Source organism: Triticum dicoccoides, chromosome 2A (assembly GCF_002162155.2).
Source record: "Triticum dicoccoides isolate Atlit2015 ecotype Zavitan chromosome 2A, WEW_v2.0, whole genome shotgun sequence".
In the NCBI taxonomy this organism is placed as follows: Eukaryota; Viridiplantae; Streptophyta; class Magnoliopsida; order Poales; family Poaceae; genus Triticum; species Triticum dicoccoides.
In genome coordinates this window covers 21,791,261-21,810,945 of record NC_041382.1, presented here as the reverse complement: position 1 = coordinate 21,810,945, position 19,685 = coordinate 21,791,261, and the positions used below count along the sequence as shown (strand labels likewise).

At 48.0% G+C, this 19,685-nt stretch overlaps 1 protein-coding gene across 1 annotated transcript; it reads left to right on the top strand.

Moving 5' to 3' along the window:
* The first annotated feature begins 15,300 nt into the window (after positions 1 to 15,300).
* LOC119358717 (protein NRT1/ PTR FAMILY 2.11-like) lies at positions 15,301 to 17,324 on the top strand. Its single transcript, XM_037625151.1, has 2 exons — positions 15,301 to 15,343; positions 15,676 to 17,324. Exons 1-2 carry the CDS (start codon positions 15,328 to 15,330, stop codon positions 17,322 to 17,324), a joined length of 1,665 nt encoding a protein of 554 aa, XP_037481048.1. The 5' UTR covers positions 15,301 to 15,327.
* The last annotated feature ends 2,361 nt before the right edge of the window (positions 17,325 to 19,685 follow it).

Here is a 19,685-nt window from a genome sequence, read left to right as displayed (position 1 = left end):
CCTCTGCTCGCCGCCCACTCTCGCCGCCTCTGCTCGTCGCCCACTCTCGCCGGCTCTGCGCCACCATGTCGATCCGCCGCCTGGGCGCTTAGGATTTTCGCGGAGTCCGCGAGCGCCGCTCCGGCGCCTTCTCCTCCGAGATCTGGTTTCGCGAAAAACATCTCATCCTCGGCACCTTTGACACCGCAGAGGAGGCGGCCCGCGCGCACGACGCGGCGGCGTGGCGCCTCCTGAGGCCTCATCGGGATATGAATTTTTCCAACGTGTCAAGCCAGCGGGCGCAGGATTTGGCGCCTCTCCCGCGGCATTTCACCGACGAGGATCGTCGTGTCCACCGGAGGCGGCAGCGTCGCCTCACCATCACGGAGAAGGACGTGGAAGCCTTGGTGGTGTGGCGCGGAGGCTTCCCGCAGGACATCATCGACGAGCGTCAGTTCTACAAGCAAAGGAGGTTGGAGAGGGACGCGAGGATGAGGGAGCGAGCCGCCTATCGGGAGGACAAGCGTTCGCGGAAGCAGGTAGCTCAATTGAAACTGAAGCTACGAGAAACGGCGGGTTGGGACTTTGAAGACGAGACGTATGCTGGCGCCTACATTCAGACGTCGGAGGAGGACATTGCCGAGTCGGCGTCAGAAATCGACGAGTAGTGGTCTTTTTTTATCTTTGTACGCTAGAATTATCTATGTATCCATTTTTATCTGAAAAAATGGCCGGCGGCGTCGGCGACGTAGCAGGCGGGCGAGGGTGTGAATCCAATGTGCCACCGACCAGCCGGCCCGGTGAGGAAAGAGGGCGAGCGCGCACGTGTCTGTCTTGTGTCCGCGCCGACGTAAATCAGGCTAAAAATGGGCCGGGAATGGATCGGCAGGCGGACGAAAGCGGACGCGCGTCCGTTTAGGTCGGCGTGTTGGGCTTGCTTTTTTGTCCGCGCTGATTCAAACGAACGGCCGCGACCCTATTGGAGTTGCTCTTAAGTAGTGTCACTATGAGTATATCTGACTGTATATGAATATATTAACCCCAAAGCCCTACATAGATCCGACCTCTGTGGTGCTTTTATAGGGATATAATAAATGTACCAGGTATACTCAACGACCACCCCGTATTATCGATGGAACGTGGTGCATCATGCCATATGATCGCTGTGCATGCCGGTGCATGTATATGCAAGTAAGGATCAGTAATCTGTTGGGACTAACTCTAGATAGCGCTCTTTCTCTCAGTCGCTCAGACGAAGCTGGATAGCGCTCTCTCTCTCACTCGCTCAGACAAAGATGGAAAGAAGCACACTGTTTTTTTTGGCGCACAAATGCCTCGCCGCAAAAATGGCGCCACGTTGATGAACGGTGCCGCATGCATGACCTTTTCTATTTTCTGCAGAACTACCGTGGGCACATACCACACATCCAGTGGATCATTACATAGGGTATTTATACACGGGCGCACACACACAACCCAGCCACCACACCGGCCACTAACTCCAGGCGCTAAGGTAGCTAACTAACCTCATGCCGTAAAAAAGAAAAAAGCTAACTGACCTCAACCAGCTAACAACTCATGCATGCATGTAGGTTGCCGATGCCGCCGATTTTGAAGCTGCTGGACGTAGCCCCACACGAGCCTCCGCTACGCACGCACGCCTAGCAACTCGCTCACCCCGGCCGCACACACGATGTGTTGCGGCTGGCTTAACTCCATAAGCCTTAGGGCATCTCCAGCCGCGTTCTCAGGAAAATCTCTCCAGGCGATTTTTTCGCGCCGGCGCCGAAAAAACGGCCCAGTTACGCTCTCAGGAGCCCGTTTTTCGCCGGCTTGGGCCGAAAACAGCGCCGGCGAACCCAGACCGAACCCGGCACGCTGGGGGGCGCCCGGGGGCGCCTGGGCGAACTGTTTTGGCGCGAAAAAGATGCGGGCCAGCCGCATCAGCGACTCGGCGCCTCGTCTTCCCCCAACGGCATCGGTTCCCGCGGGGAATCAATGGCAAGGATGCCGCCGGTCAGCCTTGCCATTGATTCCTCACGGACGGCGCGTCACGGGACGGCGCGCCGACGCCTCCCCTTCCTCGCACGCGTACACACGGGCGCGGCCAGGCTATAAAAGCCGGCGGCCTCCACTCGCCTGTGCCCACACCAGCCCCGCCCCTCGCCGCCGTCCAGCCCCTCCCTCTCCCTGCCTCTCCCGAGCGCCGCCACCCAGCCCCTCCCTCTACCTCTCCCGAGCCCGCCCAGCCCCGCCGTCGCCATGGCGGAACGCTTCCCCGGAGACAAGGCGGCGGCCAACGGCTTCGGCCGCCGTTCGCTCCGCGAACAGGAGTCCTGGCTCCTGTTCCAGGCGAACATCCCGGCGCCGCCTGACATGCGCGCCGGGCCAACGGGGTGGAGACTTAGCGCCGGGGGAGTGCCCATTCCCCCGTTGCCCGACGCCGTGGCGAAGCCGAAGTACTTCGCCGAGGAGGTCGAGATCGTGCGCGCGTCCCTCACCGACGCCCAACTCTCCCTCCCCCAGTACGCCGCCGACAACCACGCGGCCTGGGCGGCGTATTTCGAGCGCCGCCAGCAGCAGCGCTTGGCGTCCACCAACGGCACGCCGGTGGTCGGCGGCCAGCAGAACAGCGAGGGGCTCCACCTCTGGTGGGGCGTCCCCGGCCGCACACTCGAGGGCGTGCTCACGTACCTCGAGGGCGGCAACGACCCGCCGTTGGCGTACCCCCCGGTGAGGGTGGCCGCCCCGGCGCAGCACCGACGCGTCGGGCCATGGGCGCCAAGGAGGTTCGGCGCCTCCTCTTCTTCCTCCTCATCACGCTCTTCTTCACACTCCTCCGGCTCTCCGGCGCTGCTCGGCGTCAAGGCCGAGCCCGCGGCGGAGACGCCGCTCGGCCGGCGCACTCGCAGCACCGGCATCGTCATCAACGAGGGCGGCCGGCGCGCCTCCTCCTCGTCGGTTCCTCCGCGCTTCGTCAAGCCAAAGACGAAGCCGGGGCTGGCGCCGGTGAAGGCGGAGTTCGACGACGACGACGACGCGGCCCTCGAATGGGCGCGCCAGGACTCCATTGCGATGAAGAAGGCACGCCGGGAGAAGGAGAAGGAGCGCCAGCGCGCCGCCCTACGCCGCTTCGAGGAGCGCCGACGCGGCCGCGAGAAAGGCGGGGTCGTCGTCTTATGCGACAGCGACGACAACGACGACGCGCCGCCGCCTGTTCGCCATGGCGATGCTGGGCAGGGGTCCAGCAGGGGCACCCGCGTCAAGGAGGAGAAGGCCGACGACGACGATGGCGGCGACGGCGGCGACGACTTCAACCCCTTTTTTTAGATTAGGTTAATGTAATGTTTGGACGAATTTCGTCGAAATTTGCCATGTTTAGCCGAAATTTAACTAGTTTTTATCATAACTTCGCCGAACGTTCTTTTTTTTGTTTTTTAATACGCGCCTGAGGGCGGCCCTGGGGCCGACGGTTGTGAACCGACTCGCCCTCAGGGCCATTTTTTGCGCCGGCTCACCCCCAGGCGGCGCTTTTAGACGCCCCCTGGGGGGGCCAACGGCTGGAGATGCCCTGACGATCACACACCTGGACACAAATCGACTTGACTCGGACTCGACCGACATGCACACGAACATATGGCAGGTACTCGATTTGGTTGCGCTCATGCCGATCACCACCATGCCCACGCCCGTCACGGACTCGACTTGGGCGCACTACTAGAAAAAAGCATGTTAGTGGCCCACCAGATTTTGCTGGCGCACTATAGGTGTGTCACTATTAACACGCCACTAGTAATAAATAGTAATGGCGCATCTATGGTGCGCCATTAGTATCCCAGATAGTAGTGGCGCACCACATAGTGTGTCATTACTATCTCACTTAGTAATGGGGCATCACATAGAAGTGCGCCATTATTAACAAAAAAAATTCAAATTCTTTTTCAGGATTTTTTTTTCAATTTTTTCTTAATCTCGGGTCATTATGGCTTAATCTCGGGTCAATATGCTTAATCTCAACTCAAATAGCACTCCATGGCCAAATTTCCCGGAAAGTCACCCATTCTCACGCTACTCCAACCCGAGCACACTTAACTTCTCAGTTCTATCCAACCCAACACCAGCTCACTTAACAGGCACTTGTTGATGTCTAGGACTTTGTTCATGTTCACAAGTGTGATGAAAGTTTGAAATTTTTTCTATTTCCCCCCTCTAGATCTTAAAAGCCCCGTATCTTTTATTCTGTTAGGTTTTTGGGGATTCTAAAAATCTTCAAGGGGGTTTCCCCCTTGAATTCGGATGTAACTTTTCGAGTAGATGATTTTTCATATAAAAAACTTTTTAATCCGAGTTCGTATGCAAAAGTTATGCCCATTTTACTAAACTCCAGATAGATTTTGCAAATAAAGTCGAAATTCATATTTGTAAATTTTCCCAACAATAGACCACATATCACATGGAAAACTTATTTTCTTTTATTTTATTGACATTTTCATTATTTTCTTTTAATTTTTTTTAAAACTGAAAAGACGGTCAACGAGGGGGGTGCATTTAGTAATGACGCACCTTCACAAAATACGTCATTACTATGTGTATGACTTGGTCAAAGTTAGTAATGGCGCACTTTGTATATATGCACCATTAGTAAGTTTGACATAGTAATGGCGCACCTATGCAAAATGCGCCATTACTAAATTTGATCAAGGTTTGACCCAGTCATACAAATAGTTATGGCGCACTTTGTAAAGGTGCGCCATTACTATGTCAACTTAGTAATGGCGCACCTATACAAAGTGCGTCATTACTATATGTATGATTGGGTCAAACCTTGATCAAACTTAGTAATAATGCACTTTTCGCCTGATGCGCTATTACTGTTTTTGTTACTAATGATGCACCTACACATGGTGCACCATTACTAATGTCCATATAGCTGTTTTTCTAGTAGTGGCGCGCTCACGCTGGTCACCACCGTAGAGCATGGTTTATTTGCGCCAACATAATCGTCTCTTCGTATAGTCCCCTACAAGTAACCGTATGATCCCTATGCTGTTCAAAATTGTGTGAGCATATCATGCATCCAGCAAAACGTATGCCAATAGACAAACTTGTGGTTTCACTACGTACCTGTATGCTAAGGGCTACAAATTCTGGCCACTATAGTTTCTTTCATTACTCGATTTACCATTCACCTAAAAACACAATAAATTTTGCGTTATAGGGAAAATAAAGCATAGTACAAATTGTGAACTTGTAAAGCGAAGAGAAATGACAAGTTCTTCGGTTTATGTTTAACTCTTTTCACATTTCCTCTGCACCTTGCTATCTCATTTTTTAGCTAAAGTGCAATCCACACACATGGAGCATCATGTAGTTATTAAGAAATTTTACTTAATAAAATAAAATATAATAGAATGGGGCCTCAGCTTATGCGAAAAGTAAAATATCTAGAACTAAATAATCCAAAATGACCGAGCAGCGTGAAAATTGAAGTTGGCTTAAATATTGGTAAGAACGATCCCGACTGAACTATTACCGAAAAAGGCTTTCGCCCCGCTTTATATATAAAGTAAAGATCAACCATAGCCCAAGTACAAACACAACCCACGACAACACACGCACACACCCAAGGCGGGATACATAGACGCTGAGCGCAGCAACACCACCCCTAACACACCACAAGAGCAATCAGGGACCTCCACCGTGAACACGCCACCGCGAAGAGATGAAGCCGCATATGACGAACCATGAGCTCCAAGGCGGTGCCTCCAAGAAGGTTACGACGCCAACGCGCTGCCACCGCCTGACACGGGAGTCAGAGTTTCCCCTGGAGCGACACGATGACTGATGAGAGCCGCGACGACGCCTTCAAGAAGGTAACGCGCTACGCCACCGCTGGTCCGTCCGAAGACAGAATAGGTTTTCACCCCAGCAAACACTCACCACCATGAACGCCACACCCCTGCTCAGTCGACGGCGCGGCGGCGCATTGCGTGGTGATACGTCTCCGTCGTATCTATAATTTTTGATTGTTCCATGCCAATATTATTCAACTTTAATATACTTGTTGGCAACTTTTTATATTATTTTGGGACTAACATATTGATCCAGTGCCCAGGGCCAGTTCCTGTCTGTTGCATGTTTTTGGTTTCGCAGAATATCCATATGAAACGGAGTCCAAACGGGATAAAAACGGACGGAGCTTATTTTTAGAAAATATGGAAAATTCGGAAGGAAAATCAACGCGAACCAGTGCCCGAGGTGGTCACGAGATAGGGGGCGCCCCCCTAGGGCGCGCCCCTACACTCGTGAGCCCACCGTAAGGCGGTTGACGCTCTTCTTTTGCCGCAAGAAAGCTAATATTCGGGAAAAAATAACGACGAAGGTTTCAGGCCAATCGGAGTTACGGATCTCCATATATATACGAAACGGTGAAACAGAGTCAGGGGAGAACGCAGAAACAGAGAGAGACAGATCCAATCTCGGAGGGGCTCTTGCCCCTCCCATGCCATGGAGGCCATGGACCAGAGGGGAAACCCTCCCATCTAGGGAGGAGGTCAAGAAAGAAGAAGAAGGAGGGGGGCTCTCTCCCCCTCGCTTCCGGTGGCACCGGAGTGCCACCGGGGGCCATCATCATCACCGCGATCTTCACCAACAACTTCACCGCCATCATCACCAACTCTTCCCCCCTCTATGCAGCGGTGTAACCTCTCTCTTACCCGCTGTAATCTCTACTTAAACATGGTGCTCAACGCTATATATTATTTCCCAATGATGTATGGCTATCCTATGATGTTTGAGTAGATCTGTTTTGTCCTAATGGCTATTTGATGATCGTGATTTGTTTGAGTTGTATGTTTTATTATTGGTCCTGTCCTATGGTGCTCTCCGTGGCGCGCAAGCGTGGGGGATTCCCGCTGTAGGGTTTGCAATATGTTCATGATTTCCTTATGGTAGGTGGCGTGAGTGACAGAAGCACAGACCCGAGTAAGTAGGTTGTTTGCGTATGAGATAAAGGGACTTGATACTTTAATGCTATGGTTGGGTTTTACCTTAATGAATTTTTAGTAGTTGCGGATGCTTGCTAGAGTTCCAATCATAAGTGCATATGATCCAAGTAGATAAAGTATGTTAGCTTATGCCTCTCCCTCAAATAAAATTGCAATAATGATTACCGGTCTAGTTATCGATTGCCTAGGAACAAATAACCTTCTTGTTGACAAAAGCTCTTTACTAAAACTAATTTAGTTGTGTCTTCATCTAAACAGCCCCTACTTTATATTTACTTGCTCTTTATTATCTTGCATACCTATTCAACAACACCTACAAAGTACTTCTAGTTTCATACTTGTTTCCAGTAAAGCGAACGTCAAGTGTGCGTAGAGTTGTATCGGTGGTCGATAGAACTTGAGGGAATATTTGTTCTACCTTTAGCTCCTCGTTGGGTTCGACACTCTTACTTATCGAAAAAGGCTACAATTGATCCCCTATACTTGTGGGTTATCACGTGGCATGCTGCGGGCTGCACGACACGAGGCCGGGGTCGCGGCCACTCCTGCTCAGTCGACGGTGCAGCAGCGCGTTGGCGGTATGCTGCGGGCTGCACGACACGAGGCCGGGGGTCGCGGCGGCTCCTCATCCATGGGCGGCGCGGCGGGAGCGTAGGGATAGTGGGTTTGTGTCAAGCTTTTTTTTGAGTACGCCAAAGGCGTATCATATTTTTATAGAAGGCAGAAGACAATTACAAAAAACTACTTCTCGCTGTGAACAACAAGTGTATCACGAACTCCACACCCGAGCTTATCCGAAGACAAGCAACCGCAAACGCTACAACCACAACACAAAAGAACTTGCCCTAAACTGAACAGCTAAGCCGCGTCTCGACCAACATCGATCACCTCGAAGAGCAACAACTTCAACCAGACTTCCCTTGCCGACGCACCGACCACCCTTGAATGCCTAAACTAAGATGGCGAGTGGGTGGCGTGACTCAGTCGATCCCAAAAAAAGCCACCGTCTTGGACTTATCGGCGCTGGCATACATTGCGCCGAAGTAGCTCTACTCGGACCAGCAGTAGGCACCGCAGAACCACAACACAGAACCTCAAGGCCAAGTCTCCACACACGATGCTCCCATCAGAGGAACGACGCTAAGACGCCGCCATCGTCGGTCTGAGAACGAACTAGGCTTTCACCCGGAGACAACAACCCAAGCTAGGAGAAAGAGATGCTGGCACACCTTAGCGACGCCTCCAAAGAGGGGACCGACACCCGCAGGTGCTGTCGCTGCCAACACCGTCCAAAGACGGGGCAAGATTTTCATCCGTGTCGCACACGGCACATCTCCAACCCTCCCCGCCGAATTAAGGCACACTGATCTGTGTTGGGTCACTCCGCCGCCGCAGCAGCACCTCAGCCATCGTGACCAAACGTTGCAGCACACCGACCATGCACGACCGAGGGCAAGCAACCGGACCCCCATCTCTTGCTCGGCCAAGAAAAGATCGCAGCTTTGGTCCATCTCCATGGCAGCACGCCAAGGGTAGCCTGCACACACGCAACCACCAGCCACACCAATCCAAGCAGGCGGGCACGCAACAGATGGCCCAAGGACCCGGAACGGCCAGATCCGGATCGCACGCCATCGCCGCCATCTCCCAACTCCGGCGCCATTCGAGGGAGCACGACGCCGCTACTACACCCGACCATTGCTGAAGCAGCATCTCCTGGTCGGGCTCGCAGCTCCGTGACCAGCTCGAGGCTCGAGTACCCTCGCCGGCGCCACCTTGACCCAGCCGCGCATCCGCCTCCAGGACCCTTCCCGGCGCCGCTCGGAGCCCGAACCCGTGCGCCAAGGCCTCCACTGCTACTCCCTTGTTGAGCTCCGCCACTCCGCTGCGCTCCTTGCCATGCGGCGCCACACCAGAAGAACCTCCCGCGCCGCCCGCTTGGCGTCCCACCCCCGCGCGAGGGGAGCCCACCGGGGCGCGCCGACCCCGCCTGTCGCCTTCCGCGGCGGCAGCGGCTGGGGGAGCACGAGGAAGAGGCTTGCGGGGCTAGGGATTTGGCCTCCGGAGCCGCCCGCGCGAGCGGCCAGGGAGGAAGGCGAAAGTAAGGAAAAGAGAGGTCATATGTTAGTGTCAAGCTTGAGGGTGCGTGATTACAGGGATGCGTTGCGTGATTATCTGAGGGTAATTTAGATCATATTCTTTTTTCGGACCTTGTGTGATTACAGGCGATGCGGTTGCGCAAGCGGGGCTAAAATTTCCTCTTCGTGGAGTATGTTCAGCCTACCTAAATTACTAAGTACACACGAGAGAAGGGATTAGATTTAGGTTGTTCATTAGATTAAATTAGTGGGCCTAATCGGTTATAACGGGTTTATGTACATTTTATGGGGTGTGCTTAAAGAAGATCATGTTTGATTGTTTACTAATAGTAGAGATAGAAATAGGTTGGCCGTTAGATTAAATTAGTGGGCCTAACTGTACAATTATAACGGGTTTATGTACATTTTATAGGGTGTGCTTAAAGAAGATTATGTTTGATTGTTTATTAGTAGTAGAGGTAGAGATATATCAAAATCACTAATTAAGAAGCCCTTTTCACAAAGGTCACTCCCACCTTCTCAGGTTGCGATATTTGGTGCGCTATGCGTCAATTGTCGCAACATGTGAGTTTTTCTTTTTTCATAGATTTATTTATTTAAAAATGTTAAATCTCTATACAGTTGTGCCTTTGGAGGAAGCTAATTCGTACCTCCACAAGCAGTAAATCTTTGCCTTCTGAGGAAAAAAATAAAAAATCATTTTTCAAGAGGCACGGTTGTGCCTCTCGCACAAGCTAATTCATGCATCCACTTGCTTCTTGTCGAAGTAAAAAAAATGCGTTTTTCCCTTTTTCAAGAGGCACATCCGTTTCTCTCGCAGAAGCAAATTCGTGCCTCCACGAGAAGTAAATATGCGCCTCTCACGAAAGGAAAAAACAAGATATTTTGTTGTTTTTCGAGCGGCACAGCTCGGGGAAGCCAATCCATGCCTCCACGAGAATTGAAACCGCGCCTCTCGTGGAAAGAAAGCGAAAAAAATAAAACACTTTTTTTCGCGGAAGCTAATCCATGTGTCCATGAGAAGTAAATTTGTTCCTCTCATGAAAGAAAAGAAATATTTTTATTTTTCCGATATGCATGACTGTGTCTCCCACCGTCCCACGGAAATAAATCTATGCCTCTCTCAGAAGAAAAAAAAGAAATTTGTGTATTTTCACACCATTTTTTATTTTATTTTGTCCAAAAACTAAGGAAAAATGGGGGTGAGTCGAAAAAATCATGTAAAAACCAAAAACGTGTATAGAAAAATATAAAAATTTGAGGGAGCACGCGACACATGACGGCAGCTGAGAGCGCATCAAGTGGCGCGCTCCCAGCCCACCCAAAGTGACCCTTATTATTTTTTTCAGGCGTAAGTTATCCTTAGTTGCTCTCGTGAGATATAGCTCTCCGGCATGAGTACATCATGGTTTTAATGCGAGATGGAAGCCAAAGCACACTTACAGTGGATAGCCAGCAAAATCGCATTTTTTTATTTTCCTTGTCCTTCTATTTTGCTTTTCTATATATTTTCTACTTTATTCCCTTTTATCATTTTCCTATTTTAATTATCATTTTTAAAGTGTCTGCCACACATTTTAAAGGTGTTTATCACACATTTTAAATTGTTTATCAGACTTTTTTGCAAATTTAATCATATATTTCAAGATTTTCATAAATTTATATAAAAAACTAACGAATATCCATAAAAATAATACATATTCACAAAACTTTCAAACATATATATATATATATATATATATAATAGCCATGCATTTGAAAATTTATAAATGAGTATATAAATTGTTCCAAACGTTTACAAACAATATGCAACATGTATGAAAAAATAGATATCAAAAACATAAACTAAAAATGTTAATCATCTATTAAAGTTTCGTAAACACATGAATAAAAACTATTCTTGGTGTATGAATAAAATGTACAAGCTCTATACTAAAAAGTTGACGAAAAGTCCAAAACAATGTTAATTATTTAAAAAAATGTATACCAAACATGTAAAATGTGTATGAAAGATAAAATACGCATAAAATTTTATATTTGAAAAATATTAAACGTGTATTTAGAGAATGTTCAACGTGTACACAAAAATGTTTCAATTGAATAAAGTGTCTATAAAAGAATTAAAAAATTATATTCAAATGTTTCTAATATATAAAGAATTGTTCACTGTGTATTTGAAAAATGTACACCATGTATTTACGAAAGTGTTCAAAACATGTATTCAAGAAAAAAGGTACATCACGCATTTGAAAAATATTAAACATCTATCTACAAAATATTTCAGGTGCACACTAAAAATATATATTGTGTGCCGGAAAAGTGGACATGCGTTGAAATGCAACAAAATAAACCAATGAAAGAAAGAAAACCAAAAAACCAAGAAAACCAATGCTGAACAAAAAAAGAACCAATCAAAGCCGGTGCAAAACAAAGAAACCAAAGCATGACGAAGAAGAAAAAACCCGACAGAAACTAGGGAGAAAACAGAAGTAAAAAAGATGAAAACAGTGAAAACCGATGCAAAAACAGTGAAAAAGAAAAAGGAAACAATAGATAAACCAGTGCAAAAACAATGGGAAACAGAAAAGGCAGGAGAAAACCGGGGAGCATAGGGAAAAAACAAAAGAAAAAGAAAAACAAACCGGAACTGGCAGCGAACGAACTGACCGATCGAACGACCGGAGCTAGTGGGTAGTAAGCGAGGAATAGCTCCGCGACAACAAAAATGTCATCGAGTCACACAAACCGAAGCCACCAAATGTACCCCAAATTACTATAGCTAGCTCTCACTCTGTTTTTCCTGTTTTTGGATATTTTGATTGTCTCGACAAGCACAACATTTATTCATTTTTCAAATATTCCCCACATTTTTGGAATTGTTGAACAATGTTTGTGTGCGTTTTATGATTTATTAGTATTATTATTTGTAATTTGGAAAAGACGTGGACATATTTAAATATATATCATCATTTTTAAATTTTGGAATATTATTTGAACTGTTTAAAAGCATGAACTTTTTAAAAGTAGGAACATTTTATATAATATGAAATTTTTTGGTAATCGCAAATTTTTCAAAAAAAAAGTTTTTAAAAGTTACGTAATTTGTTCTAAAGTTGTAACATTTTTTAATTTGCTGAGGGCAGTTTAAAATAAACAAACCCAAAACAAAAATAAAATAAAAATATTAGGGTAAAATACCAGATTGGAACCTTCCCCAAACCAGAAACTTTGTGGTACTCTGTCTAGCTCCCTTTCTCTGATCGGTCGCTAGCTTACTTCTCTGTGCAATTGCTGGTCGCATTGAGCGCTAATATTTATTTATTTGAACAACCCAGTTGACGGGCCTATGATCCAATTTACTACCCGTTATAGGTTTTTTCAGGGTTGAGTTCTGAACATATATCCAAGCCCAACTATGTGGCCTGCCTGTGAGAAGAGAGGAAGGTGACTAGAAAATGCTCAATATATATAGAAAATAGACATCAAATTATATAGTTCAAAGATATAATAATCATGTGTTTAAAAAATGTTAAACATTTATAATATATGTTTCTGATCTATACGTAAAATGTGCAATGTGTATGGAAATGTGGACATATGTTGAAAAAAAGGAAACTAAAAAGAAAAACTAAAGAAAACCGGTGACAACCAAAGGAAAAGACAAAGAAGAAAAAAAAAGAAAAAATTAATTGAATTATAATGTCTATTGGTTTCAACTTTATTCCAGTATATGCATGGACATTATTTACAATTAGTTAAATACATACTTTTATAAAAATTCTACTCATACCAATGCCACATGAATATGCAAGATTAATTTTGTAACTTATCGTACATGTCCGATCTTTGGACATGAGGCAGTTAATTACATCTATATTGTAAATTTAGATATCACTCACACAATACTTCTTTGTCTCATCAACGTCATTGATTATTCTGGAAAAGTTCAATATAAAGCTCATAGTGAAATATGATATGATGTTTTTTATTCTTTGTTTTCAAGAACACCGTCTTTGAGTCAAGAAGAAAACCTAAATTTATTTTATTTTGCTACTGGCTAAGTTATGTGTACGTGAAAGCACGTGCAACCACTTGTTAATAAATAAACCCTCCGTTCATTTCTCTGCCCCTCGCTCTAGTCTTTACCACTAGCCTCCGACTATCCTCCTTCGGAACTACTGAGCAGACGATACTGAGTAGCCGAACAGTGGACGATGCTTGATCTAGTGGCCGGCCTCCACTTTGTGCCACACATGCACGGCTGGATCTGCAGAATCGTGCAAACATCGGCTACTCAGTATCGTGTGTATAGCAGCGCTCATCCTCCTTGCTTGCTAATCTTGTCAATAGTCTTCATTTACACTCAATTTGTTGATCCCTCGGTTATAGATTAAGCCCAATAATGAGTTCTCGGTAGCTTCTATTCTTTCAATTCCTGATACCATACACATATGACGTGTAACTAGGTGCATGCCACAGTGTTGATTAGTGTGCATATGTTGAGATGGCACTACGCTTATTGACCTCATCGCACGGTGTTTTCCGTAGATTGGTGAGCACATATGATTTGCATCTATACCATCTTGTTTGATATATCTTTTACTGATCTCGTTTTTTTCTTTTTTAAATTAAATTACATTTTCCCACATGGGACAAACAGATACATGAAAGTTGTGTCATTGATTCATTATTTTTTGGGTGTGGCTTTTATCATATAAGTACATATTTTTGTGTAAATAAACAAACATTTACTTAAAAAGCTTTACTGACCAACACAAATTAGGCAATCAACATGCTTACTCAGCTAGTCGATACGGACAAACATATTATCTGTCTGAGAACTGCATGGAAGAAGCACATCTGGAAGAAAAGGGAAAAGCAACGGTGTGCAATCTCCAAATCATTCAAGAAAGCAACGGTGTCTGGCTTTTAAAAGGGCAAGGTGTCAAAACTCATGATGACACATTGATGTCATCAATTGCATCATCCGTATATTAAGCGTAGTTTGGCCGAACTTGAGGTGCTCTATGATTACGCGATTAATAAGACCTACCACTAAATCAACGAAGGAGATAATTCAGCCAGTGTGGACGAACTTGATGGCTTGTTATAACAAAAAAAAAATGTATCCTACACGTGATGCTTCTCTTTCTTTCACACATACATACATGTATCGGGTAACCCGGCGAACCTATCCTAAAAGTTGAAAACAGCGAACCAAGAAATATCAAGGCTTTCGTAGACCTGACATTGATGTTTGCATTAGATTTATTTCAGGCCTTTTGGTGATGTGCGTTTAGTGGAAGGAGACGTTTCCGTTGACTATGAAGGTATATGTGGTGATTTCTTCAATCTCAAAATGATGCGCCGGCTCAGTCTCTCGGATGTGCTCATAAGGGTAGGATGTGCGTGCATGCGTGCGTTCATAGGAGTGAACGTATGTGCATATGTGTGAGCGTCTTCGTCTGTACTAAGAAAAAAGTTCTCAATTATTTGCCTGGCTTATAGCTTACCAAAATCAGATCGTGAACTGGTCTCCCTCACCTTGGCTCAAACATGATGTCGCTTTCTGCCGTATCTCATGTTTCCTCAACAGATAGTGAGTGAAAGACAGAAACTTTGCTAGCTACCTCTGTTCGTATCTCTCTCTAGTATCTTGGAAGCAAAGATCCCATGCTCTCGCTACCTTTAGGCCTTCTTTGGTTTGGATGAATTTTGTAGAATTTTCATAGGATAGGATTTCTATAGAAAAAATTCCTTCAGAGCTCTTTGGTTTATAGGAATGAAATCCTATTCCTATTGAGGAATTCTTCCTATCCTCCACATTTCATAGGAAAACAAACATTAGCCTAGACTCAATGAAAAAAATTTTATGGTGTGAATCAAAGGGCATCTCTTTTTCTATTCCTATGCATAGAATTTGAGATGCATGTCATCTCATTTTCTATGACTTTTTCTATTCATATGATTTTCCAATCCTATGAACCAAAGGAGGCCTTAGCCTATTTATACGGCCGGTTTCCTCTCCTCTCCTCCCCGTACTACTGCAGCTGCAGCTAGCACTTAGCTCCTGTGTGTGCCAGCTTCCTGTTTGCTGCACGTACGAGATGGACGCCGCTATGCCTGATCTGCCGCCGCAGCAGGATGAGCACAATCACAACGATGGCATCAGCATGGAGAAGACGACCACCGACGAGACGTCGTCGGGCGAGCCAGTCCGCAACTACCGCGGATGGAAGGCCATGCCATACGTCATAGGTGAGCGTTGCCATGCTTCTGTTTGTTTTCCTTGAAACAGCACGATGTGTTTACTCTGAACACTACTAACTAGGAGTACCAGGGGTACACATACAATATGATTTCGGTGAGTTTCAAGCAAGTATTGCATGCATATATCATATAAATTTGTGATGTGTTGTTTGCGTATGCAAATTTGAGTTTGCAGTAGTAAGAATCCATGGTCTTGATTCTCTGTATCCCGCCTCTTCATGATGCAAATTTAAATTTGTACGATGAATTTTGCTGAATTACAACTAGTGACTTATTAAAATGGAGATTAGACAGTGATTAATAACAATGAATTGTTACAGGGAATGAGACGTTCGAGAAGCTTGGCACGCTCGGGACACTATGGAACTTGCTAGTGTACCTGACGACAGTGTACCACATAAAAAGCGTCAACGCCGCCACCATACTCAACTTCTTCTCCGGCACCAGCAACCTCGCCACCATCCTAGGCGCCTTCATCAGCGACACCTACCTTGGCCGCTACACCACCCTGGCCGCCTCCACCATCGCCTCATTCATCGGCATGGTATTGCTCACCCTCACTGCCGCGCTCCACTCCCTCCACCCTCCTGCATGCGCTTCTAACGGACAATGTGAGGGTCCCACCCCATCCCAGCTTGCCGCGCTCATGGTATCCTTCTTCTTCCTCATTGTCGGCGCTGGCGGCATCCGCCCTTGCAACCTGGCATTCGGGGCCGACCAGTTCAACCCACGTACCGCCGATGGCCGCCGAGGCATCGCCAGCTTCTTCAACTGGTACTACTTCACCTTCACTATTGCCATGATGCTCTCTGCCACCGTCATCATCTACCTCCAGAGCGACGTCAACTGGGCGCTGGGCCTCGCAGTGCCTGCCGTGCTCATGGGCCTTTCTTGCGTGCTCTTCTTCATGGGCACACGCCTCTATGTCTGCGTTCGCCCCGAGGGCAGCCCGTTCACCAGCTTTGCACAGGTCCTCATCGCCGCCTCCCGCAAACGCCGCCTCCGACGATCTCACAATACTTTCGAGCTTTTTGACCCGCCACACCAGAGCAAGCTCGTCTCCAAGTTGGCCTACACCGACCAGTTCACATGCCTTGACAAGGCCGCCATGCGAACCACCAAGGATGTACTTTGCTCCGACGACAAGACGTCGGCGAACCCGTGGTGGCTATGCACGGTGCAGCAGGTGGAGGAGGTGAAGTGCCTGGCACGCATCATCCCGGTGTGGTTGTCGGGTATTGTCTACTTCGTGGTGATCACCCAGCTAGGCACCTACGTCGTGTTCCAGGCGGCGCAGACTGACCGCCGGATCATCAAGTCTGCCAGCTTCCAGATCCCGCAGGGCTCCTTCATCGTCTTTCAAATGCTTGCCCTCACAGTGTGGATCCCGGTGTATGACCGAGTGATGGTGCCGACACTTTTTCGCTTCACCAAGCGTGAGGGCGGCATCACCTTGCTCCAGCGGATCGGCATCGGGTTGGCGCTCTCCGTGGTGACGATGCTGGTGTCGGCAGCCGTGGAGCACCGTCGGCGCCGGACGGCTATGATGTCATGCTTCTGGCTGGTGCCGCAACAACTGATTGCCGGACTGTCGGAGGCATTTGCTGCCATCGGGCTGATCGAGTTCTACTACCGACAGTTCCCGGAGAACATGCGAAGCGTAGCCGGGGCATTCTTCTTCCTGGGGCTCGGGCTGGCAAGCTTCGCAAGCGGGCTCATGGTGATTGCGGTGCATCGGGCGACGAGCAGACGGGACGGGCGGCCGGACTGGCTGGCGGAGGATCTAAACGAAGGGAGGGTGGACCTATTCTACCTGGTCACCGCTGCCATCGCCGCCGTCAACCTCATCTACTTTGTGGCCTGTTCGCGGTGGTACAGGTTCAAGAAGTCCGATGGTGCCGTCAACGCTGGCAATGATGTCGAGCTTGATGAAAGCTCAAAGATTGCCGTGAATGCTGCGCCGGTTTAGTTTAATCTATCATGATGCATAGATTGGTAGATTAATGGACAGTGATATATGTATGATTGTTGATCCTTGGGAATGATCAAGCATGCATGGGACATGTGTGGTATGAGTGGTATGAGTGTGATGAGGAATGCATGGGAGTAGCATATGCACAGCACCTCAAAGGAGAGCAGTCTTCTGATGTTGATTCACGCACAAGCTCACCTTGCATGTTTGCTTGCATCCATCATGGATTGATGCACTACGTACGTACAGTGGCGACAGGCTACTACTTCCGCCCAGTTGTATTCATCAACTTGTACTTTCAACCTATTTTCATGTGCTTTTACTTTTGGTAACGTACAACAGCCGGACAATAGATAGGCCAATCTACTCGTCAAATTCATCTACCAACAATCGAATCAAATAAATCATCGGCAAGGATGGATGCATGGATTACACATATTTTGTATGAACACCAAACAAACTTTGCCGTCCTCCCAAAACTTCTCACAGCGGAGCTTTATTGAAAAAAAAGGAGGGGCCGAGACAAGACCCGGGCAACCGTGGCCCGGATCATGATGCCTTAATTCTTTGGTGATTGTAGCATGTTTAACCTCGTATGATGTTGTTTCTCATGTTTTGCCCGGAGCTGACTAGGGCCATCACGCCCTTCCCTATCCCTCTTATCACTCTCCTTGTCGATATCGATCCGTATAAATCCACGAACGGTGGAGTGCGCAGCCGGCTGCTAGCCAAGCTTTGACCAAGCGAGCTGCTAGTGTTTGCCACGTTGTTGCGTCTCGGTTGACGTGGACATGGACATGCATGTCCACCTCCATCAACATACAAGTATGAAGTATTAGCCGAGCAATCATCGGTGTAGGGTGTTTTGATGCTTAACGAAAAGGAGGTTTTAGATAACTACTAGTAGTAGTACATGTACCTAGCTTGCCCAAAACCTACATTAATATAATTGACTACTCTCTTTGTCCCAAAATATAAGAACATATTTATATTACACTAGTATCAAAAACGTTTTTATATTATGGGATGGAGGGAGTACTAGATAACGTGCATGTACACATCCTATGTCTAGCTGACTTACTCGCAGATACGTACGTTGCATCCACACTCTATCGACTACTAGCTAGTTAGCTTGCCTGATACTCCTTGCGTGTTAGAGCATCTTCAACAGGTGCGGCAAAAGGCGCGCCCGCGCGGTAAAATTTGGTTTTAGCGCGCGCCGGCTGGTTTCGCGCGCTCCAACCGTGGCGGGAACTTACCGCGCGCGGGAAGCGTTTGCGCCCACGCGGGAGAAAGCGGCACGCGGCGCGGTAGATTTGGCGCGCCGCTTCGCGCGCGCCTATAAAATGTTGTGCTCGCCACGCTCCCTCCCCTCGCAACCTCGTCACCTCGCCGCTTCGCCGCTTTCTGCGTCATCATGCCGCCGCGCCGCCGGGGTTCTTCGGGCTACCGCGGCGTCCGCGAGCGCCCCAACGGCTGGTACTCCGCCGAGATCCGGCCCGGCGATGTCCGGCTCGGTCTCGGGTAATTCCGGAGCTCGTACGAGGCGGCCCGCGCGTACGACGCGGCGGCATGGCGCTTGGATAGGCCCCGGTCGCAGATGAACTTCCGGGACGTCTTCATGCGCGAGCAGGCGCAGCGCGTCGTCCCTCCGCCGCGTCTCATCACCGACATGGACCGTGTTGACCACGCTCGGTGCTGCCGCCGCCTCCTCATCGCCGAGGAGGACGAGCGAGCCATGGCGGAGTGGCACCGTCGCCACCCAGAGGACGTCGCCGACGAGCGTGCCTACTGGGCGGAGAGGACGGCAAGGCGCCGCGTGGAGCGGGCGGACCGGCGTCGGCGGAAGGCATTGGCGAATGCGCAGTGCGATATCGTTGAAGCAGGTGGGAGGTCGATCTTCACGTCAGACGATGAACGTTGGGACGACATATGGCTCGATACCTCGGACAACACCGACGAGGATGATGATGGTGATGATGATAGCGACTTGGAGTAGTTTCTATCTATGTATGCTGTAGTAGTTTCTATCTAGTTGCACCGTAGTTCTATCTATCTATGCTTTCAAACTATCTATCTAGTTGCACCAATGTAAAATACCTTTGTATCGTTTTTTATCTATGCAATTTATCGTTTTTTATTATCTTATTATCTATGCTTTCGAAAATGTTGTAAATGAGCGCGCGTGCTGCATTTTTTGCGCGTTGCTGGAGCGGGCGCGCGCGCTGCATCTTGCGCGGCTAGTGGAGCCAGCGATGCACGCCGCGCCAAATCAGGCGATGGATGTGCGGCAAAGCTATTTTTTGCGTGCGGCGCGTTCAGCGCCTGTTGGAGATGCTCTTAATCACTATTCACCTA